General features: G+C 38.1%; 1 protein-coding gene across 2 annotated transcripts in view; it reads left to right on the top strand.

Moving 5' to 3' along the window:
- Positions 1–23,691, top strand: part of LOC126252992 (glutaredoxin 3) — a 41,641-nt gene extending 17,950 nt beyond the window's left edge. The window contains exons 2-7 of one of the 2 annotated variants that reach the window (XM_049954021.1): positions 1,943–2,049; positions 2,585–2,742; positions 3,287–3,553; positions 9,527–9,630; positions 21,195–21,305; positions 23,091–23,691. In XM_049954021.1, coding sequence (XP_049809978.1) covers positions 1,943–2,049; positions 2,585–2,742; positions 3,287–3,553; positions 9,527–9,630; positions 21,195–21,305; positions 23,091–23,268 — 925 coding nt within the window. In that variant the 3' untranslated portion in view covers positions 23,269–23,691. Of the gene's footprint in view, positions 1–1,942; positions 2,050–2,580; positions 2,743–3,286; positions 3,554–9,526; positions 9,631–21,194; positions 21,306–23,090 lie in introns of both variants that reach the window. The other variant, XM_049954020.1, reaches the window with a different exon arrangement.
- Positions 23,692–25,106: the final 1,415 nt, after the last annotated feature.

The following is a 25,106-nucleotide window of genomic DNA, read 5'->3' as shown; positions in this document are numbered from 1 at the left end:
GGCTGCATGATCCGATACAGTACGGTGTTCCGTATTACCCTCCTGAACCCACCGATTCCATATTCTGCTAACAGTCATTGGATCTTGACCAACACGAGCAGTAATGATATGATAAACCACAATCGCGATAGGCTACAATCTGACCCTTATCAAAGTTGGAAATGTGATGGTACGCATTTCTCCTCCTTACACGAGGCATCACAACAACGTTTCACCAGGCAACGCCGGTCAACTGCTGTTTATGTATGAGAAATAGGTTGGAAACTTTCCTCATGTCAGCACGTTGCAGGTGTCATCACCGGCGCCAACCATGTGTGAATGCTCTGAAAAGCTAATCATTTGCATATCACAGCATCTTCTTCCTGTCTGTTAAATTTCACGTCTGTAGCACGTCATCTTCATGGTGTAGCAGTTTAATGGCCAGTAGCATAATATTATCAATGCAAAAATTTGTCTGTTACCTTTTTATGACAAAACCACTTAATCGATTTCAATTAAATTTAGTATGGAAATAGCTTGAACCCTGAGGAAGAATATAAACTACTTAAAAAAAAAAACACCTAATAGTGTGAAGTAGGGAATGGAATGTCTTTTTTTTTACATCAGTGGACATAAAACTACTTTAAAAATTATTAAATTTGGTACATAATATTCATGTTGTGTAGTGTATAGCTAGTTCTATAGCAATATAATAGAGAGAAACATTCCACGTGGGAAAAATATATCTAAAAACAAAGATGATGTGACTTACCGAACGAAAGTGCTGGCAGGTCGATAGACACACAAACAAACACAAACACACATACAAAATTCAAGCTTTCGCAACAAACTGTTGCCTCATCAGGAAATAGGGAAGGAGAGGGAAAGACGAAAGGATGTGGGTTTTAAGGGAGAGTGTAAGGAGTCATTCCAATCCCGGGAGCGGAAAGACTTACCTTAGGGGGAACAAAGGACGGGTATACACTCGCACGCACACACACATCCATCCGCACATACACAGACACAAGCAGACAATATATCTGCTTGTGTCTGTGTATGTGCGGATGGATGTGTGTGTGCGTGCGAGTGTATACCCATCCTTTTTCCCCCCTAAGGTAAGTCTTTCCGCTCCCGGGATTGGAATGACTCCTTACACTCTCCCTTAAAACCCACATCCTTTCGTCTTTCCCTCTCCTTCCCTATTTCCTGATGAGGCAACAGTTTGTTGCGAAAGCTTGAATTTTGTATGTGTGTTTGTGTTTGTTTGTGTGTCTATCGACCTGCCAGCGCTTTCGTTCGGTAAGTCCCATCATCTTTGTTTTTAGATATAGTTCTACAGCAAGATGCATTGATGCACGCACGCACCGCTTGGCGGCCGTAATGTGCATGCCGTCGCATTGTTTGCTGGAGTAGTTATGTGGGGGGGGGCGGCATGCACATCACAAGCTATGCTAATCAAAATACACAATCATCATAACAACATTACTGATAGGCAAATGCAGCTGCAGGCAACAGCTAGTGTATACATTACGTAGCAGGTGCTGCTATCGGTATATGTTATAACAATGAAAACAATCAGTCTTTGACAATATAACTGGATAGATAAAAAAAATCTCCTTCACCAAGCAGCGTCAGAACACACACTGAATGTTATAATTAGGCAAGCTTTTGGAGCTAGTGGCTCCTTTTGGCTGAAGAATGAGCCACTGGCTTTGAAAGCTTGCCTAATTATAACCTTTAATGTGTCTGTTCTGCCATCGCTTGGTGTGCAGAGTTTTTATCTGTCCAATTACATATATCAGTGTATGTTGGCAGACAGTGTTAACAAAAATTCTACTTTTCATTTAGCTATTGATATTTCCTATACGTATAAACTGTTTTAAATTCTGCTGTTTTGTGTGCACTAAAGTTAAATTATAAGGTAAGGCACTTGTGACTGTAATAATCCAATAATTCATTTCAGATCTAATAACCTGGTTGTGGTTCACTTTTATGCCGATTGGGCCACGCAGTGTGAAACAATGAATGAGGTGCTAGAAGAGCTAGCAAAGCAGCCAGAGTTAAATGTAAGTTACTGTAAGATAGCCTTACTTTTAAGATAGACACTAAGCTCTGTCAGTCATGTGAGTAACCTTTGAAAAAAACCTAGGTATTAATATTCTGCACTCACCGTGATTGGTTTTCATGGGTACAATGTTTCATTAAAAACACAGTAAAATTAATGCTTCTCTGCCAAATATATGTTAAATGCTTCATTCAGGTTGGCAAAACATTGATGTCTTTCTCCTCATGTTTTCATATTTACAAAAACAGAATTTTCATTGTATGTGTATCTGGTGTATCTGGTATCCACCTATAAATACACTAGATCTTGGTGTTAGCTGTTGAATTCTTTTTATATTTTAAATACTCAAGACTTTCGGGCTAGCAATGTTTTTTTGAAAAAGTTGTTTACTGTAAAATGTGTGATATTATCTTTGTGACAGTATATGTTATCTCCCATACCTGTTATAGAGAATTAGTAAATGAAATAAAATTTTTGATTTATTTTTATTTTATTCAAAATTTTCAGTGTATTGTTTAATGATTGTGACTTCCCAGGGAGTAAAATTTGCTAAATGCCCTGCTGAAGATGTTCCAGAAGTTTCAATGAAATATGATGTATCATCTGTACCAACATGCCTGCTGCTAAATGGAGACATTTTACTTGATCGAGTTGATGGAGCCAAAGCTGCAGAATTGACAAAGAAAGTGAACCAATTGGTTTGTACCATTACACTTAAATGCTTGTTGAGCTGCTACTGGAATCTGATGATTATGCTTTGGCACCAAATAATATCATAGATACCATTTGTTTGTGATTATTTTGTCTGAAAATTGCAAAATATGATACAAACTACGTATTAAAATTTATTTTATTTATCTGTTGCGTGTTCCAGTGACCCACGTTGTGAAAATATCGCAGGATATGCAATGTGTCAGTTTTAAAAGATTGTTGTGATTAAATTGTGTGAAAGTATGTCAATAGTGCTAATCAGTGTCAAATTAAATTAACTACAAAAATGTCGTTATGGCAGAGTACATCCAAAAAGTCTCGGCAATTTATCAGTAATTCAATGTAAACAATATTTTCCTTTTGAAAATCTGGGACCAAACTCTTGGGGTACAGGGTGTGAAGTAACAGAAAGTTTGGAATTTATGTAAAAGTCATGTTCAGTGATTAAAAAGAAAAACTCAACCAACATTTTTGTTGGTAAAAGTACAATTTTGTCAGATTAAAAATTAAGGAAAATGCTGATTTTTCCAGGTTTCGAGTCAGCCATTGTCGCCACCAAAAGTTGAAGAACAAAGCTCTAAAGAAGAACTCAATACAAGGTTGAGGAGGCTGATAACAGATGCACCAGTAATGCTTTTCATGAAAGGAACACCAGAAGAACCAAGATGTGGCTTTAGTAAAACGATAGTAGGCATTTTGGACAAACATAATGCCAAATACAAGTCTTTTAATATACTTGCAGATGAGGAAGTAAGGCAGGGTCTAAAAACATTTTCAAATTGGCCCACCTACCCACAGGTAAACCATTAGTAAATATGTATATTTTCAGAACCATGTAAGAAGTATTGTATATTAAGTAGTAGTCCCTCAAGTATGAGGTGGTATCCAAAAGTTTCTGAGATGTATTAGTTAAACTTATTAAGTCGTATAAAGATCTTATTTGGTACCATCACACTCAGAGTGGTTCCCATGGGAATAATACACCAATCATAATATTTTGCCACCTTTGGAATTCATCCTGCAGGCCCATCTTTGTAACAATCTTCAGTACCATCGGTGATTCTGCTTCAGCCACCTATATCAAATCTTTGCCCCTTCAACTTGATTTCCATTTTGGGGAAGAGTAGAATTCACATTTAGCTAAGCATAGTGAGTACAATGGGTAGAGAACAAGTATCGTGTTTGCAGAAAGAATTTTCATTCTGCAGTACAGTGTGCCACTGCTTTGAAACTTCCTGGCAGATTAAAACTGTGTGTTTGACCATGACTTGAACCTGGGACCTTTGCCTTTGTGGGCAAGTGCTCTGCTGACTAAATAGACAAGCATGATTTGTGACCCATCTTCACTTCCACCAGTAACTCATCTCCTACCTTCCAAATACTTGCTGGTAAAAAGTGAAGGTCCCAGTTTTGATTCCTGGTCTGGTGTGCAGTTTCCAACTGTCATCCTGCTTTTAGTAAGAAATTCCTAAATAACTTAGACCATTTGCAGTTGTGCATTGTGTTGGTGGAGTACCCAGTCATTCCTACAACACTTCGGTGAACTTTCTCCTCGAGCCCTCCTTCAAACACTTCAAAACATCATGATAGAACTTTTTGTTCTTGTCTGGCAAGAAGGGGCAAACTTTTTATTAACAGTCCTGTTCACATCTTCTGTCTGAAAAATTCCTAGACTGATTTTGTTCCATTTATATAAGTGATGTAGCACAATAACTATGGTGGCAGATTGAACTAACAACTATAAACACCACATGGGCATTTTACTGGCCAGTTGTGAGCAGACAGTGTTAAGTAATGCAGGTGTGGCTGTAATGTTGTTTTGTCACAAATTGCAATGGAGCTATAAACTGGGATAAAATTCCATGTTTTAATTGGCAAAATGGCTAAGGAGACATATGAGACCATTAAAAAGGTTACAGCGATAATTGTTGAAGTCGTGGAAGAATATTTGAATGGTTCAAACATTTTAATGAAGGACAGGTGGTGTTCACAGATAACGAGAGGTCAGCGTACCCACCTCGATTTAATCCAACAGAAACATTGAAAATTCATGACCTTTTGAAAATTGAACATCATGTCTCATGCAGAGCTATCACTGAAAAACGTATCGACTTTAATCAATTGTGCAAGAATGTTTTGAAACAGAAAACTGTGCAGAGTTTGTTCTGCATACCTGAGACAATGATTCATGGATTCCAGCTGTGAAATGAAAAAAGGAGGCAGTTCTCTTTTGCAAAAGCCATCAGGAGTGATGATACTGAGGTTATCAGTCTACTACAAGATGACACAGTGCTGAATGGGTTTCCGATTGTTTGCCAAGACTGAAGAAGGCGCAGAAGGTAAAATCAAAAGTGAAGGTAATGCTCATGGCCTTTTTTGAGGCTCAAAGCATTATCCAGAGGTCCACTGGCACCACTGTAAATTCCCAGTTAGATTTGGACGTCACTGACTAGAGGATTGAGACTGCTCATCCAGAACAATGAAGGGGAGGTATCTCTTATTCCTGCACAACAATGTGCCTGTTCACAAGGCTGCAGTTGTAGTGCAGTCTCTAGTGAAAGAAGTAGTGCCAGTTCTTAACTATTCTTCATATATGGTGCCAAGTAACCTTTTTTTACTTCCAATAATAAAAATTCACATAACTCAACAATTTGACAAAATAATCAATATTCAATTCATTGTGATGCACGAGTTGAACAACATCCCAAAGGAAGGAATTTTCTAACAGTGTCGCATGGCTGTATGAACGTACTAGGCCTTAATGTTACTCTTGACTTGCCAAGAATAGGATAACACTCCATTGCAATAATTGCTACTTAGTTTCATCAATTCTGACAACCTTTGAAAGTAAGTTTGGACTCACATTAAATCAGTTGTTTTAAGTATCCTGCAGACTTCTATGTAATGTTGATTCTGATAATCTTGTAGCAGTTGTGGCACAAATCTGCTCATATTCAATTCTTCTGACAGAATTCATCCTCATGTGCCGTAACTTACTCCCACAGTGTTTTAGAAGTCTTTAATGGTCTGTCTTCTACAGTCTTGCAGAATCAGATTCCTCACTTACTGAACATTTTCTAGAATCATATCCCTCACTTACTGAACATTTTCTAGAATCATATCCCTCACTTACTGAACATTTTCTGGTGTGATGCCAGTTGACAGCCGGCTGGAATGGTTATCATCAGTCAATATTTGCCAGTTTTCAAAATGCTTGTACCAGTTGTGCTGCATGTTTGTATGGTGCCTGATGAATTTCTCCAAAAGATTGTTTCAACATTTGGTGCACTTCCACAGTGATTACGGAGTTCAAAACAAAACTATATAAACTTGCTGCATCTCAAGTTGTCCTTTGCAGAATCACAAATTAACGGAAACATGGCAGTGGAAATGTACTCACAAACAACTAACCAAACCACTCATCTAGTAGCTACTTGCCACACTTATTCAAGAAGAAAGTATGACAAGATACCTAGTAGGATTTTCATGTATTCACAACCATTTGTGAGCAAAATTCAAATTCTTGGAACTTTTGGACATCCAATTGTGTTAGTAGTAAGACACCTCTAATGAACAGGAAACCTGTGTTGTGTGTAACTCCAGTGTGCTGGTGTGTGTAAGATCATTGAGTACTAAGTAAAAAAATGGACACCTTTTAGTCAACACAACTGGTGTAATTGTAGACTGTTGATGAAAAGACAGTTGTAACCCCCCCCCCCTCCACACACACACACACACACACACACACACACACACACACACACACACTCTGCTACAGTGTCCCAGTTCTGCAATCTGACTCTGTTGGCCTGCAGTGCAAAGCTGCATTCACACTGGATGTGCTGTGCACAGACGTATGGTGCAAAGCTGCACAGAATGGCACAGGCCAGGGCAGAACTGCAGAATGGAACAGCATTTGTAGGTGCGTTGCAATGTTCCAGTATCCCAATAAAAATTGAAATCAAGAAACAGAAAAACAGAGCATGCACGATTGGGCCATTTCGTTTGATGTATTGACAATGTGCTATGTATCGACACTGTGTGAAGCTGTTTGTTGTTGCACAGAATGTGTGTGTGTGTGTGTGTGTGTGTGTGTGTGTGTGTGTGTGTGTGAGCTGCTCAATCCCTCAGTTATATGAGTTTTTACTTATACTCCTTCCATTACCTGTATTACACCAGGACTTCCAAGTGTAATATTAAGGATTTACAGCAAAGAACTTTTAATGAAATATTCTAGTTGTTGGTACTACCAAAATTGCAATGGGATTGCAAGGATCCTAAGATATTTTATTTAAGAAAGCATTTTGCCATTTCAATTCCTGACTTTTATGTACAATATTATAACAGTATGTACTAGTAATGATTGCACTAATATACACATAAAGCTTTCATTATTGCAAGTACACTTGCCAGGACAAGTGGTACTTAATGTAATGTAGTATCCCTCTATCACCAGAGGTTTCATTCAGAATAAAGATGTAACATTCAGTTCTTATGTTGTATTACAGGTAAATTCTGTCTCTCCTTTAATTATTCTTGTGACCTCTCCAAAACTTTCATCTGTTGTTGGGACTTCCAAAAAGTACTAAAATCTTCTGCTGACGTGGTAGCACTCAGAGTGTGTTGTCTTTGTCAGGAGTCAATGAGATAAGATGTATTTCCTGAAAGACCAAAATATGTAAGAGTACCACCCATTTATGAAAATGGAAGGAAGAATGATACATCTAATTGTAGACTAATCTCCATCTTTCCCATGATTTCAGAAAGTCTTTAGGAGAAGCCTTATATCAGTATGTTGAACATCCTTTCTGAAATTCTTTTACTGACAATGCAGTTAGCCTTCTGTAAAGCTTCTCTATGTAGAATACAATGAATGATCCCACAAACCCCACAAACTCAGTTCTAGCAGAACTAAACAAGAGCTACCCTGTTGACATGTTCTGTCGTGTTAAGGGTTTCAGTTGTAGATCCTAAAACTCACCTTGGAAAATTAAAAGGATATGCCATTAAAGGCAGTCTCCTTCATGGATGCAGTCATATCTTTACCTTAGAAAACAGAGGGCCACATTAATAATTGATATCACAAGAATAAAGTTCAGAGAATGGAAACATTAAATATGGTGTCAATATTTGGTGCTTAGCTTGCTCCTGGTCTTTTCCTACTTAAATGGTTGGTCCAAGACATTGGAGGATTCTTCAAAATGTATGCTGATTTCAATAACCCAGAGATTAATGGAATAGGCTTACAAGTGGTTCACAGCAAACAACTCAACTCTTGATCGTACAATCAATCATTATTATACAGTTGCAACTCATGACTTGAAGATATCACATCTAGATAGCAATGGGCATGCACTGGATGAGGCTCCATTTGTGAAGTTCCGTTAAAAATGCACATTTGTCAATAAATACAGTCAAAGTAAAAACAAATATGCCTTTAAAAATATTCTTTCTTAAATATACTGTGCAATAACCTGGGAGATCAGTTTTGTGACTGTGCACTTAATTCATTTCTATTGGAGGCATATGTCAATGACATGAACATTTTGTGCCAAGCAGTGTTGTCTTATAGGGTGAAATTCTCACCTACTTAAATTGGCATGCATAAGGACATGCATAAGCGTGAAAGATATTCTCTTGTTAGATTTACATAGTTCCACATGAAAACCATGTATGACTTTGCGCACACTTAGAAGTTACCACTACCCCACACCACACAAGCTTGGATACCTCCCCATCCAAAGCAGATCTTTCTGGTTGTTCAAGATGTGATAATGAAAACACATCTGCTGCCATTTTGCATGCTTTAACAGAACTTTTTCTATAAGAGAACTAGCGTTCATTGATCTACAGTCCAGTATTCATAGTGGCATCCCCACTTCATTTCCTGTATCCGGTTGGGAGTGGTACTGGTTGCCTTGCATACACATGACCTTTTAAAGCCTTATGCATTTAGTGTTATTAGCTTTTGCTGTGGCTGGCATAGGTGCTGATCATAATGTGAATGTGGTCATGGTTGTATCTATGTTTTAAAGTGCATCACAGAAAATATTGGTCATCACTGCATGTTGCAGCCCTAGTAGAGCCTATTTGGTAGAATACCTAAGGTTAACAATGGTTCTCTCACTCTGTGAACAACATAAGGAAGAACATTTGATCATCTGAACATCATTACTTGAGTATGACTTCTCTGAAGTGTGGAAGTGGCTCATTTTTGAAGTTTTGAGTGGTGACCAATGGCTTGATACCGTTCAGTCTAATTGGCTGTATTAGCTACCATTTTTCTCTCAGCATCTTACTCTTTATTTTTAAGTTTTCTCCTCTTTACTAATGTCACTAACAGACTGCAGTATTGCTGGTATATGCAGTTCTAATGTGGCACCGAAATACTCAACATACGTGTCCATTGCTTTGATATCCTCAAGTTTACCATTTTTCTGTGAGGTATAGAAACTGTTCATTAATATTATTGTCTTAAACCATAATTTTACAATTGAAATTACTATTAAGGTATTCAAGTATTTTCCAAATATTATTGAATGCAATCGTCTGGTAGTAATTGTGATTCATTCACTGTAGCAGGAGTCATGGTTTCTAGGCTTCAGAGATTTACAAGTTATAGGCACAATGGAAGTGAAGCTTTTTTATAGTATTCTATAACAAATACATACAATAGAAATTACTTAATCAAATATCAGTAATTTATATCCTCTAAGCATTTTATGCCATTGAAATTAGTCTGCAAATAACCAAATTGTGTAATGGTTCCAGCTGTACATCAATGGTGAACTTATTGGTGGCCTAGACATAATTAAAGAAATGGAAGAAAGTGGAGAGCTAGCTGGTTTGTTACCAAAGAAAGTTGATGCGAATAGGTAAGTGGCAAAATATACTAAATAGCTTGCCCGTACTTATTTCAGGAGGCAAAATATCAGTACTGCCAATAGGTACATACAAAAATACCTGGTCTGTCTTAGCTTTTGGAATCGATAGTTCCTTCTTCTAGGAGGAGAGAGGGGTAGGTAGGGGAAGGTTAAAGAAGAAGGGCAAGCCACTCAGACCCCATTATGAGAGGGACCATCCTATCCTTAAGAGGTGGCTCCCTCTAATGCTGGGGTCAGAATGACCAGCCCTTCCTTTTCAACCTTCCCTGGCTGATCCCTCTCTCCTCTGCGAAGAAGAAACTATTAGTTCCAAAAGCTAGGATAGCATCACATGTTTTGTATCTGCCTATCAGCATTTTTGCCTCCTGGCCATCAATTCTGGAGGATAATTTTATTTTTGATGTAAAATAGACTTGTCTCCTGCTTGATAGTGAGAGAGCATCCTATCCAATGTTGGCCTGCTACCTGGACACACAACATATGCAGTGCAAATTGCAGAATTCTGACACTTGCATGTTTGTGCTCATATATGTTTTGTTAATAATAGTAATTGTTGAACATCAACCAAAGCAAAACGAGGATAATGGAATGTAGTTGAATTAAGTCGGGTGATGCTGAGGGAATTAGATTAGGAAATGAGACACTTAAAGTAGTAAAGGAGTTTTGCTATTTGGGGAGCAAAATAACTGATGATGGTCGAAGTAGAGAGGATATAAAATGTAGACTGGCAATGGCAAGGAAAGCGTTTCTGAATAAGAGAAATTTGTTAACATCGAGTATAGATTTAAGTGTCAGGAAGTCGTTTCTGAAAGTATTTGTATGGAGTGTAGCGTAGAGGATAAAAATCGTAGAGGGAGACCAAGAGATGAATACACTAAGCAGATTCAGAAGGATGTAGGTTGCAGTAGGTACTGGGAGATGAAGGAGCTTGCACAGGATAGATTAGCATGGAGAGCTGAATCAAACCAGTCTCAGGACTGAAGACCACAACAACAACAACAATAATAATAGTAAACAACACACTGTTACATTTTTATACAACAGTTATTACTAAGATCTATTGCAGAGCTTCTGATAGATTTGCATTTCGGCATTTATGCATGTCTCTTGGAACCACTAACAAGTGGCATTTCAAACATTCTCATTATTCCTTTTTTTTCTGTTTTTCCTAAAATACGTATAATAAATTTAGGGAATACCAGGACATATACCTCAAGGATTATGCATATTAACAGCAAAAGTCTGAAATCTGTGAGCACACAAACAGATAGCAATTCGAGCAACACCTGTAACAAAAATTATCATTTTTAGTGTCTCACTGGGTGATTTTGTTGATTCCATGCAGTTTTTCATCTCTCTGACACCTGTCACTGACTTAAGTATCAGTGCAATTATACAAAGTATTTTTCGCTTCCTTTCTTTCCCTCAACCTGGGGCAGAACTCATGGAACACACTACATTCACTGTTTTGGATTCTGAAATGGAGAAATAGTGAAGGACAACAGCAATAAGGCATGGCAGCTGTTCAATCTCAACAGTGTTTGTCAAAATACTTTGTCACAAGAGATCAAATAGTCTCTAAGTTATTTGTTAATGAGAAACTTAGCAGATCATATGATAATGTGGAACTGCAAAGTAACACATAGCTACCACCCTATTTGTTACTAGTACCTCAGCACAGGAACTTAAATGTATGATTGGATTTACCTGATTTTGGTTCGTGGGATATAATCTATAGTCTGATCACAATCACTTGTTGCTTGACACTTCACACTTTGTAGCAGGTTTCCTCCAACCTGAGCATTCAGTTGTTCACTGTTGTCAAAGTACCAGAATAATTTGTTAGTTTACTTGCGATGCCGCGCCCAGCTTTCTTTCTTGATATGTTTGGAATTTTGTATCCTGATTCCGGGGCCTGCCCCTTTTATTTTGCATTTCACCAGACATGTTAACACATGCAATGATGCTAATGAAATACGCACTTTTCGTACACAGCACTAACCAAACACTACTCAATCCTTTTGCACAAGATGTGATTTGCCGTCATATACACAAATGTTATCATCACAGGGATCAGCTTAGATTAGATAAGCTTCATATAAGATGCCAAACTTTTTGAAGGTGGCACATCAGCATTGTGATTGGCTATGGAAAATCATAACTGTATCAATGTAAAGTGTAATGCAGGATAGTAGTGTAGCTCAATGGTTAAGATACATTTTTGTCTTGTAGAAGGTCCTGGGTTCAAATCTCATCACATGCTTTGAAATTTATTTCTAACCTTATCAGAATGACTTTGATTATTATTTTTATTCAGTAAACTGATTATATAAAATGTTTTAATTTCTAATACTTTGCCACATCATTTTCATCATTATATTGACTCTTTAATGTATTTTTTTCTATCATTAATGTGTGTTGTCTGTAACCTATAACCGGGACTGCCTACAATTGGTAATGTGGCAGCTCATGTAGCCTGGGCGAGTATAGTTTCTGGTGACCAGTGAGAGCAAGAAATTAGTTTGCTTTCAGCACTCAGACTGAAATTTCTCTGTCTTGAGTTTGCTCATAGAGGTTAGCTTTAATCATCATGAACAAAGTAAGCATGATCAGTAGTTTTGCAACAGATTGTCAACTGTCATTTTCTTGAATGCATTGCACATTGTAAGATCGTGTTTAGTTTAGAATATGAGTTTAAATTTAGGGCTGCAAAATGCATTGTCTAGCACAGTTCAGTTATTGGTGACAATTGGCTGTTGACAGACTATCTCCTGTACCCGTCATAGCTCTCGGTGACTGCTTCCAACATTGCTCCAAATTACACATTAGATACACACATTCTCTTTGCCCTTGAGTGGAGGATGCTGGAAGTAGAAGATTGAGATCGGATCATTGCACATTGGCTGCTCAGACCACCACACCTCGCTGTCCCAGAGTAGCCAGCTTATAGCTTATCAAAGAAACAGACATGTAATGGATTGATGTATAGCAGAAGTGACATGACAGTCGATGCTGACTCACTAGAACTAAGTACAGCCTTGTTACTCATTTTTATAAATAATATAACAATCTGAATGCACAACACATTACACAAAACACAATGGCTATTTATTGCTATGGCGCACAGTAATGATGCGTAGCTAAGGTTGAAAATGAGCATAAACATTCTGGAGCAGCAGCCAGCTTCCACCTGTCACAGAAGGTACAAGAGAAAGTGTCCTACAGCACTTCTGAAATAACCAGATACATTTGGGTGTCACCTATAACTGAGTGATAGCCAGTAGCCGATGTGCCAGCACTATAATGGCAAGTTACAGACATCAACTGACAAGTAATTGTAATAGGACTGTAGTGACTGACAACACTCGGTTGCAAAACAGTTGGTGTTTGAGAAGATTACAAGTTTATACTTTATTTGCAGACTTAATAACTGTGATTTAAATGAGACCCTAACTGGATTCTTTATAAACTAGGCAACTCAATAACTTTAAATTAAAATTGTTTATTCATCAAAGCCACAACAGTACTAGTGGCACTTAATTATAGTAAACTTTAGCAGGCAGCAAAATTCACAAAGCAGACTCAACACAGTTATGGGTTCAATCTGTTAGTGTGTTAATCCACTTTCCTTGAAACTCTACAGTCCTTTCAAAATTCACACTCACTGAAAAATCGTAAGTCATGATGGACTCCTGAAATATTCAAAGTCCCAAAACTCAACTTATATTTGCATCCTTGAGATAGAGCTCCTCAACCTTTTGACGGTAAACCCCAAGACCCCTCGTGAAAATATCCTAAGTCACAAGGCTAGCGAAATAATAAGTCCCAACAACTTGACTACGTGGTCACTTACCGCCAGATATCGGTCACAAACTTTCTTACTTATGTATTTTGAAGATAAACTCAAAGTTCCTCATTCCTTAGAGTCTAAACTCCAAGTCTCCCCTCGTCTTCACATACAAGCCCAGCTTCCATTTGCCCTCACTATTTCTTTCTGGTGCTTTTTCTCCATTAGCTGCCACTGTTATCTCCTTCTTACCACATAATTCCATCCTAATGATGTTCATTTTATTACAATATTTTTCACAACTTTGAGTCAATTGGCTAACATTCATAAATAATAGATTGTGCTAAAGTGCCAATCAAATGATACAAAACACTTCAGTAAATATTAAAAATGAATAACGCCTCATTAAATATTAGACTAACATGAATTATTTTCGTACCGACACAAATACAGGAATATGCTGCACATTTTTAATATTCAGAACTGTAAGTGAAATTTGGAAAGTACAGTGCATTAGATGTGCATGCTGTGGTGTTTGATTGATGTTAGTAAGTGTAAATGTGATGGAAATTCCACCCAAGTCACCCTTGGCGCGCTTTTCGCGGGTCACCCTTGGCGCACTTTTCGCGTAGACATATGCTTGTAGCCACTTGCTAGGCCATTTGAGACTGTCCTAGATTACATGATACTACCTGCTCCACCCATTAAGCTCTCAACATCTGCTAACGGCATACCAGAGTGTGCTTGAACAAACTTCGTAAACTTTTAAAACTTTTAAACTTTCCAAAATGAAAATAGTAGGTAGTTGCATTTGCATGCAACAGTCATTTCTAAAGAACTGCTCAAAGTTTTTCTAATGCCTTTCTGCAAACAAATGGCTTAAATGGGTACTTCTTCTCTTGCTGGAATTCTCTACACATTGGTAAACCACAATCTGGAGTTCCCCAGCAACCATTCACGTCTTGTCTTGGAACATCTGTCCAAGCTATTCAGTCTCATTTGCCACACTGCAATTACCGGTCCACTGAAAACAAACATAGGTGTCCACTGTATTATTTTTCGAAAGGTTGGGGTGGAGAGAGGATGGGGGAGTGAAATAACGTACATCACCATAGATGCTCTGTGAATATGGCGAACTGCGACACACTTTGTTTACAAGATGTCTTGTGTACAAAAAGATGTCTGAATTCTGGACTGTAAATGATCTGCTCAAAACTGATGAAAAATCTATTCAAACTGCTGAATTTTTGACTTTACAGTTTGATCTCTTGCATTCTTTAAATTTCTAATATTATTTCATATCCCTGATATAACACAATAGGTCTCAATATTTATTAGTTATGGATCAGGGAAATTCAGACTCGCCAAGACTTGCTCTTCTTCCTGCACACAAGTCACATATGAAGCAGGAAAGGGCCGGGAATAGTAGTATCCCCTTACACACAAATGGTGGGTTTTGAGTATAGATGTAAAAGTACATCATTACAAATGATGCTATCTATATCAGTTCACAATTATTTAATTAGTTTATTGGTTTATATGCCTTTTTGAGTGGTACCAAATTTACAATTTCCAAAATAAAGTGTGTCAGTACATATTAAAGCTTATATCACAGGAGGGTCTCACCTTGGAAATAAAGAAAAATGTTTCTTGAAATAATGGGTTTAAAAAAAAGCTAATAAGTAATCGAGATGACAATATTCATATTGGTCATAATGATGGACTCGTTTCATTTACAAATAAAAGCAGAAGTTCCATTTTTGTTGCACTCTTCCAACTTGATATGAGTACTAAGAGTACTACAGAATTGCTGTGGAGAATATAGTGGCACTGGCAATTGTAATTTTTGCATCTAGGAATCCTACATACCAGGTTCGCTAGACAATCAATCAGACAAGTCGTATTAATGAGTTTTACTACAGTAAGAAAAGATACAGTACTTAACTTTGACAATTACACAGATGTGTCACAAGCAAAGGGTGACATATGAAATAATCAGTCTTTGCAGTGACTGCTGATCTCTAACTGACAAAAGTCTTTCCTGAACTATCATGACGTTGCTATCCAAGTCGCTAACCTTGAAGCTGCTATTGAACTGGGCCATCACCAGTTGATCGTGTCACTTATGTCCTCTTCCCGTAGGGGCTGCTGCTGTCATGTAGGGAGGTCCAGTCAGCGTGTGATTGGCTGATCTCTTCTCACAGCCTTCTCTGCTTCTTTGTTCCCAACTGGTGTACTGGCGTTTTATTGGATGAAACAAGGATTGCAATGGCTTGCGATCTTTTACTAAGTAGAATTTTCTGCCATACGAATAGTGGTGGAATTTTGTGACACAATACACAATAGCCAATGCCTCTTTCTCTATTTGCGAATAGTTACACTGTGCTTTGGAAAACGCTTTTGATGCGAAAGCAGTAGGCCTGTCTTTATCACCAACTCTGTGAATAAGCACTGCACCGATTCCATAAAAGGAAATGTCAACTTGCAATACAACTGGTTTGTCAGGATCGAAGTGAACCAAGCATCAATCACTGAGCAATTCATCTTTAAGTTTTTGAAAAGCTTCTTGGCACTCACGTGTCCAAACAAAGGGAACATTCTTGCAATGCAAGTGACGCAGTGGAGTTGTGATTTGTGCAGCACTCAGTATGAAGCGAATATAATAGTTCATTTTCCTTAAGACTCACTGCAATTCCATGACATTGTGAGGAACTGGCAGGTCGCATATGACTAACAAATGTGACTGAAGAGGATGTACACCTTGACTGTTTATCACACGACCAAGATACTGCAACTCAGTTTTTAAAAAGTCACACTTGTCCAGTCAATACTTTAGTCCTGCGTCGGATACACACAAAACAAAGCATGCAAATTTGCAGTGTGTTCTTCAGGTGTACAACCTGTTATGACATTATGACAATATCGTCCAAATAGATTGAACAGTTGGTACCTGAGCAGTCGGCTGTTCCAAATACCATTGGAAAATGGCGGGTGCGGAAGTACTGCCAAAAGGCAGATGCAAATGTTTAAACAAGTGCAAATGGGCGTTCACAACACACTCTTTTTGAGATTCTTTGTCTAGTGGTATTTGAAGATATGCGTCATACAAATCAATTTTTGAAAAGTAGCAACTAGCCCATAATCTGTCCATGAGATCCTCTGGGCATGGCAAGGGATAAGTATCAATCACAGTTTGTGGGTTGACTGTAGACTTAGTCAATTCAGAAGCGAATGCGGCCTGTAGGTTTGGAGAGCAAAACCAATGGACTTGCCCATTGACTAGCTTGTATGGGTGCAATAGCTCCACTATCTTGCAATTCTTTAAGTTCAGCAGCCACTTTGTCCTGTAATGCAGTGAGTACAGTTCTGGCCTGGCAAAATTTCAGCTGAGCATTGTCTTTCATAGTAATATATGCAACAAAATTGTTAGCTTTGCCTAAACCTTCAGAGAAGAGTTCAGGGGGTTCTTTCAGCAAGCTAGCTACACTGTCTTTGGCTTGAATGCAGTCACTGATAACACACTGTCCTGAATTGAATTTTAAAGCCAAACGAATCAGGGCCAAATATGTTCTCACAATCACGTGATTGTAGCACAGTGAAAGTTACAGTTCATGTATGCAAGCGCTACATGGCAGGCAAGGTACATTTTCCGAGAATGGGAATGTCTTGTCCATTTTAAGCCGCCAGGTGCGTGCTAGTTTTAGACAGGCGGGGGGAGTCTAGTAGTTCATATGTGCTACGATTCAGCAATGTAACAGAGGCACCCATGTCCAACTGAATTTTCTCACGTTTTCCACTAATACACAAATGAACAAAAAGTATGTTGGACTGGCATAGCACTGAAGAAACTGTTTGCTTGCTAGTTTTGCTAATGTCTGCAGCAGGTTTTGAATAAACTGCATTGATTACATGGGCCTCTTAACTAGATTTTTGGGAGTGGGCAGAATTCTTATGTTCGTCCCATTGCAAACATACAGATTGTATGTGACCTTTCTTGCCACTATCGTAACACTGTGCTTGTCGGAACAGGCAATATTGGTGTTTGTGCCATGAATAGAACCAAGGGCATGACTTAATTCTGTTCACCTGTTTAGAGAACTGTTTATGTGGCTTGGCACATGCGTGTGTTGGTGCTTACTGGTTCGGTTGTGAGCAAATTGTTGGCTGCTCAAGTGTATCAGCCACTGTGGCACCTGAATCATACTGATCCAGAATTTGCACTATGTGATGAAATGATGAATCTGACTGTTTCAAAATCTGTTCTCTAAGTTTGATATCAGTAACACTGTACACGATCGCATCACGCCAACAAAACATCTGAATATAAAGCACCACAAGTGCATTTGAATTTGCATTTCCTCATCATACCCTGCAAATATGTTACCCACTCACAGTAAGTTTGTTCTTTTCTTGCAATCATAGAATTGGTACCTAGCAACCACCACGTTCACTTGTTGGCCATAATAATTAGTTAGAGAATCTACAACCTGATCATAGGAAAGTCACTTGGAGTGACATTGGGGAACAATTTCTGAATGAGGCAAAAGACTGCCCGTCCTACGTTGACAAAAAAAGTAATGTAGTTTCACAGTACCTGATACTTTGTGAGCAATAGTGCAGGCTTCATACATTTGCAACTACTTGAGTCATTCCTCTTCTTTTTCGTTAAACTGGTGAAAAGGCGATGTGGCACTTGGAGCTACAGTTGTTGCATGCACTGTGTTCGGTCCTTGGCTTGCGAGTAACTGCTGTACCATGTTTAGAAGGGTTGCAGGCTGTTGCATCTGAAACTGAAACATCTGTGTTAGGTGCGTTTCATCTGTTGCTTGCAACTGAGGCGTCTGAGCAGGGGGCGAGATAGGTGGGTTGCTCATTTTGGAATAGACAAATGCAATAAATAGACAATGCAAGCAATAAAAATAAGCACACAAGCAAAAAAAAAAAAATTCTACAATGCCCACCTGAAAACACTGAATAGAAAAAGCACTGAGACACCGTTAAAATGTGTAAACACAACCCTGCAAAGCAAAGTCAAGGAAGAATTAAGGCGCCAGCAAAACACAAAGGCCCACAACAAACAAAACTATATCAGCCAGGCTCTGGGTTTCACTATGGGATTTGTTCACCTTGTCGCCAATGTTTTTGTGTCTAGGAAGCCTTCATACACAGTTCACTAGACAATCAATCAAACAAGTCATATTAATGAGTTTTATTACAATAAGAAAAGATAAAATACTTAACTTTGACAATTAGACAGATGAGTTGCAAGCAAAGGGCGACATATGAAATAAGCAATCTTTGCGTGACTGCTGTTCTCTAACTGACAAGTCTTTCCTGAACTGCTATCAAAGTGCCTATCGTGATGCTGCTATCCAAGTCGCTAATCTTGAAGCTGCTGTCGAACTGGGCTGTCACCAGTCAGTCGCGGCACTTACGTCCTCTTCACATAGAGGCCACTGCTGTCGCATTGTCATCCTGAGGTCCAGTCAGTGTGCAGTTGGTTGATTTCTTCTCGCAGCCTCTCTGCTTTGTCATTCTCAACTGGTGTGCCGGCGCTTGGCTTCACGTAGTAACAGTTATGAGGTGTATCATTCATTGACCTTGAAAGAGATGAATTTAGAAAACGCATACAGTAGAAGTGGGCAAAGGCTTCCACTTTGCATGTCTGAGTTAAAAAGCTTTGTCAGCTACATTTGGCAAACATGTTATTGACGTGAATATAAATACTCAAATTTTATGTACAAAACTATGCAAAAACCTTTCATCTACAGTTTGTTAAATTTATACTTTTCTGGTATAGAGTCTTAATCAATATATTAACAAAAGTAAGCCTGCTGTGGCTGTGTGTGCTGCCAGAACTTTGCAAGCGAGTGGTAACCCTCCGTGCCCCATGTGTGAAGGTGATTTTGTTTTGGAACTGCAGGGATTAGTTATGAAGATATGTTTGTCTAAAGAGGGCATTTGTTCGTAACGACGTAATGAATGTAAGTGTGGTTTGTCTGTGCCACGCCGCTATAACTCCGCCACACACTCCTGCAGACTCATTAGGGTTATGTGATATGGTAACCTTCCATCCCCTATCTATGAAGAAGGTGTGGTTTGAAGATGTGGATGTCAACTTAAGGAGTTACACCAATGGACTCCATATGAGAAGATAGTGAAATAGCTTTGGAATCGAGTGTTGAAGTGCCTGGGGACTAGTCAGAATGTTCCAATGATCTATCTAGAATATTCAAAAATGTTACAGAATCTTTAAGTAGATTCAAGAATGTTCTAGATCTTGGAGGTAACCTGGAATTAATGGTAGGTGCGTTACTTACACATTCTGGAATTTTTGGCAAACCCTTCCACTTATTCAAAAACGTGCTCTAGCAGATGCATTGATTTCATGTTGGAAGAAATCATTTCTTTGGTCTCTAGTAAGGAAAGTACAATTAAGAGCAAATATGAGAGTTCAACTTTCCAATGATGAAGCAGTGAAACATTTTGGCAATAAACTCATACAAATTAGTGAAGGCACTCGCCCAGTTGATTTTGTAACTTGGCCAAATTGAACTTATAAATAATTGATGTAACATTGTCAGTAGCTCGAATGAATTAGTGGATAAAGTTTTGCTGAGCATTGCTTAAAGTTAGTCGGTTGGTTATTTGGAAGACCCATTTCATCAGTAAGAAGTCAAGTAGTTGATGCTATTAATTTATAAATCAAAACAAGAAATGGTCGTGAACAGTTATCAAACAGAGTAATTGAAGCAAAAACAATATCAGGAGAAGATAAAGGAAAACAGCATTTATTCAGAGGATTCAACTTGCATCTACCTAGCTGCCATTTCAAGTCAGGACTGCAGTATCCAGTAAGATTAGCATTTAGTGTCACTATAAATGAGGTGTTATTAATGTAGAATAATCATACATCATGGCCAAATAAAATTATGTAGCTTGGTCTAGGGATGGGAAACTCAAAGAATTTATGTATCCACTCATCAAATAACAAGATGACAAATGTAGTTCACCACAAGTATTGTGGTGAGTTAATTAAGTATGGAATATAGTGAAAACAAAGAAATATTTTCATTCAATAAATTGTGTCTAGCTGTATTAAAATGTTATGAATTAGTATAGTTTTATAATTTCTGACTTCACCACCTACCACCAATCACTGGTTTTTGCATCAGGTGCTACCCTGGATTCTTCTGTTGTGTACTGGTGTGGTTGTGCAGTGATGATGTGTTTCTGGAGATAAGATTGTTGGAAGTGGTTTCTATCATATTGTGGTGGTCACCAGGAATCTTTTGTTCCTTTCATATCAGCATATATATTTTAAGGGAAAAAGTTAGAAATTTATCTTGGTTGTTGAGCCTTAGTGAATAACTTTGAATGTTAATGAATGTTTTTGAATGTTCTAAAATATTCTCGAATGTTCTAGATTCAGTATGTTCTTGAAAACTCCTGATTTTTTAAATGTTTTGAAATGTTCCTGGAGATCTGTAAAGAAGTGATTGACAGAGTAGTTTATTTCAAATTAGGTTATTGTTGAACATTTTAATGGATTTAAAAGTACTGGAGTGTGTTTTTGAGCTTTCGAGAGTCTTTTTAGCGTGGCATTCTAATGTTTTTTACAGTTTTTTGACTGTTCATTTTTTCTGTGTTTTTGAGTGATCTGGAGTGTTTGCAGAAAACAAATGAAAATAAAAACCATGTGAACCAGGTTTTTCCAGCTGATTATAATAAAATATAGTAGTCTTGTAAATGATGCCTTTATTTACAGGTTAAAACAGTTGATCACACGAAGCCCCTGCATGGTGTTTATGAAAGGTGATCGATTCGTGCCACAGTGTGGTTTTAGCAAACAACTGGTTGATATCCTCACAGAGATGAGGTAAGCTCTGTCCTCATACTGTGTGTGTGTGTGTGTGTGTGTGTGTGTGTGTGTGTGTGTGTGTGTCAAATTTCAAAATTAATTTGTGTAAGATAATTTATTGTGTGCGTGTGCGCGCGCGCGCATTGACAACTGTTTGTGATGTATTTCCTTGTGGTTATGGATTTCCCTTCCCTCCTGTCAACAAATTACAAATCTAAAAGCTGAGAATATTGTAAAAAATTGTGTCACCCTGAATTAAACTTCCACAGGTTTTTTCCTCAACTTGTATTTACTTGAAGTACTATTAAAATGCCCACTTTGTAGGTATTGTTATTTCTAACAATTTTCCTTCCTTTTAAAGTTGTTCTGTGTAATTATCAGTTGTGTCCAAACAAAAAGTAAGCGAAATCAAACGGTATTCCTTTACTAACATCCATTAGCAATCCCCCTTGTTAGTTTTGAATGTTTTGCCTGAATTGTAACTTTATGGCGCCTTAGCTTCCTCCTCACCAAGAGACAGAAAACCACTTGGAAGAATTACATACATGACAGGGTAAGGAAAGTAGCTGAACTGGGCATCATCCTGGTGATATGGGTCACAAATAGGGAAAGCCACAGATGTAAGTGACTTTGAAAGGGCAGATTGTTATTGTGTTGTGCCTGGGAACAGGCATCTCAAAAATGGTGAAGCTGGTTGACTGTTCACAGTCCACAGTTGTGAGCATCTACGGAAAGTGTTTGAAGAATGCTGAAACCACAAGTAGGCAAGTTGGCGAAGTCCATGCTTCATTATTGAATGTGTAAGTCAGATGCATGCCCACTTTGTAAGATGGGGTATCTTCAAGACTGGATTGTGGAACAATGGAAACTTATTGCCTAATATGATGAATCATGTTTCTTTCTTTACACCAAGTGAAAGGCTGTTTCTGGATCTGCTCTTGGCTGCACTGTCATAATGGCTGTTCAAAAATGTACTGCACCAGACACGTAATTATACTGTTGGGACATTCCATGAGGTCAGTGGTAGTGATTGAAGACAGCATGGCAGCAGGGGACTGCCTGCATCCTTTCATGCTCGATACCTTTTTGACAGCAGTTACATCTTCCAACAGGGTAACTGTCACAAGACCCGAATCGTACTACATTGGCTTGAGGATTATAGTAGTGAACTCATGTTCATTTCTTGGCCACCAAATTTGATTGATTTGAAATTGATGGAGCACATGTGGATTCTATAGGGCACCAGCTCGGTGTGCACTAATGCTGGCTCATAATTTGTGAGAACTATGTGTAGACCTCTGGTGTCCCATACCTAGAGAAATCTACCAAGAGCCTGTTGAATCCATGCCATGCTAAACTGCCACTGTCAAGTGTTCAAAATGTGGACTAACACATCATTAAGCAGGTGGTCATAATGTTTTGGCTCATCATTTTATGTGTGGGGGAGAGGGCAATCTGTCCAGTTCAGTCTCAACCAAACTGTGCAGAATCATTATTCTATAATTAAGTGTATTGAAACATTTGCATGTATCTATCACATAGCAAGAAAGTTTAAATAAACTATCAGATAAGCCATGTAAAATACGTTGTACACTTTTGCAAGCAAATGCATCACTGAGAAATGTACCTACAATTACATCTTCCTGTTGTTTCAGTGAATGTTATTTGCAGTTAAAATACATACTGCATCATTACAAAATAATGTTGATTTGTTGTGCCATGCCAAAACTAAAATTAGGAAGTTGTTTTATTTTCACTAGATTATTTCTGAAATAACATGAAAATCTTCTGGCTTTGTTTCAGAATTGATTACGATACCTATGATATCTTAAAGGATGAAGATGTTCGCCAGGGTTTAAAGGAATTCTCCAAATGGCCAACGTATCCCCAGGTGTATGTGAAAGGAGAACTTATAGGTGGTCTGGACATAATAAAAGAACTGAAAGCAAATGGTGAACTAGAAGCCACATTAAAGTGCTAGGAATAGTTCTTTGCTGTATCTTTTATTGAATTTGTCATCAATTATACAGCCAAAAGATGAGTGCGTGTTGTGCATTATAGCAGCTGTGACTTTTAAATTTAATTTCCATATTAGGTTCTTTCAAGAGCAACACTGTTGAGATCCTATTCGTATCCACCGAGCATCAGGTAGAAGAAAATGATTAAAAGCTAAAGATGAAGCTGAACCCTTCTGTAAGAGTGATTAAATTATCATGCTATGAAGACTTCAATGTGCTGATTGTGAGACTGTGCAAACCCTGTCTGCTGAATTTTGCAGGGACTAAAACATATGTACAAATCTCAAAAAGAGTGGTTAACTTCACTAGTCCCATACTATCACCTGTGCAAGTTCATACTGTAAGTGTGTTATGTGGAATGAATAAAGTGCACCCAATTAACTGAACAGGTGTGTTACTGCTTCACTGTGACAAGCTCCATAACCCTAAAGCTCTAATCAGTTTACCAACTCAAACAACTTAAATGATGCTCACTGAACTCTTTATTTGGATGAATTCAGGAGTAAGATGGTTCAAACCCGCATCCGGCCATCTTGATTTAGGTTTTCTGTGGTTTCCCTAAATCACTTTCGGCAAATGTCAGAATGGTTCCTTTGAAAGGACACAGCCAACTTCCTTCCCGATGGGACCGATGACCTTGCTGTTTGGTCTCCTCCCCCAAATCAACCAACCATCTTTATTTGGAATAGGGTTCAAATTCCCATCCAGAATTCCTGATATATGTTTTCTGTGCTTCCTTAAGCTGATAAAAATGAATGCTGGGATTTTTATTTTTTGCCCTCTCCCTGCTTGTGCTCCATCTCTAAATCTGTAATGATCTTAATCCTCAACAGTACATTAAACAGTAATCTTCCCTCCTAGTTTGAATATATGCAGAATAAAGAGTCAAGATATGTCAAAGGAATCGAAAGCTAGAACTGCACAAACACCAAGTGGGGTAGTGCAGTGGTTCCTTCTCCATCCAACTCTAACCTTCCCTAATACGAGCTTGTGCTCTGTCTCTAATAACCTTGTTATTTACAGGATGTTTAACTCTCTCTCTCTCTCTCTCTCTCTCTCTCTCTCTCTCTCTCTCTCTCTCTCCTCCACACCTCTACCTGCCCCCCTACCTCCTTCCCCCTCTCTTCCTCCACGTCTCAGTAATAATGAAAACATAACACTATGTTTTATATCCAATGGCTCTTAATTTATCAAGGGATAAGTTTAGCATAGAAGTATCAAAATATGCCACAGGTTCATCATGTGTTAATCATAGGAGTTAAATTTTTGTTACACTGTCACTTTGGAACAACTTGAATGCTCATGAGATGACATTAAAAGTGTCTGATGCAGAGGATCGTGAAGGATGAACAGTGTTTTGTAAATGTCATCACTTCAGGTAAAACTGAATGAAGGTAGCATTGACATGCCTTATTTCAAATTGATGTGCAACATCACAGCCTGTTAGCATTGTCTACATCTGTATGGAGGTTGTGCTTGTGATAAAAAGACAAAATTAGTGACAAGAAAAAGTTCACAGAAGAGTTATGGTCTGGAAAATGAAAATCTGGTCAATTCTTACACTTCAGTCTACAACAGAAAGAAGATTACTTGTTTGTTGAAACAAAAAGCAACCTTCAGAGTTTGTTTTGTAATATAACATTATCAGCTTGGAAGAATTGTAACATAAAGTGACATTTCTTACTGCTATATGAAAAATTAGTCACTAATTAGAATACTGAAGAAAGAAAGCCACACTTCTCGAGCTAAGACAGACCAGAGAAGTATCTGTGTAGATTATATACCATTTTTTTAAATTAAT

The sequence above is a fragment of the Schistocerca nitens genome, chromosome 4, assembly GCF_023898315.1.
Source record: "Schistocerca nitens isolate TAMUIC-IGC-003100 chromosome 4, iqSchNite1.1, whole genome shotgun sequence".
Classification (NCBI taxonomy): domain Eukaryota; kingdom Metazoa; phylum Arthropoda; class Insecta; order Orthoptera; family Acrididae; genus Schistocerca; species Schistocerca nitens.
The sequence above is the reverse complement of the archived record's forward strand: the minus strand, read 5'-3'. Positions and strand labels throughout refer to the sequence as shown.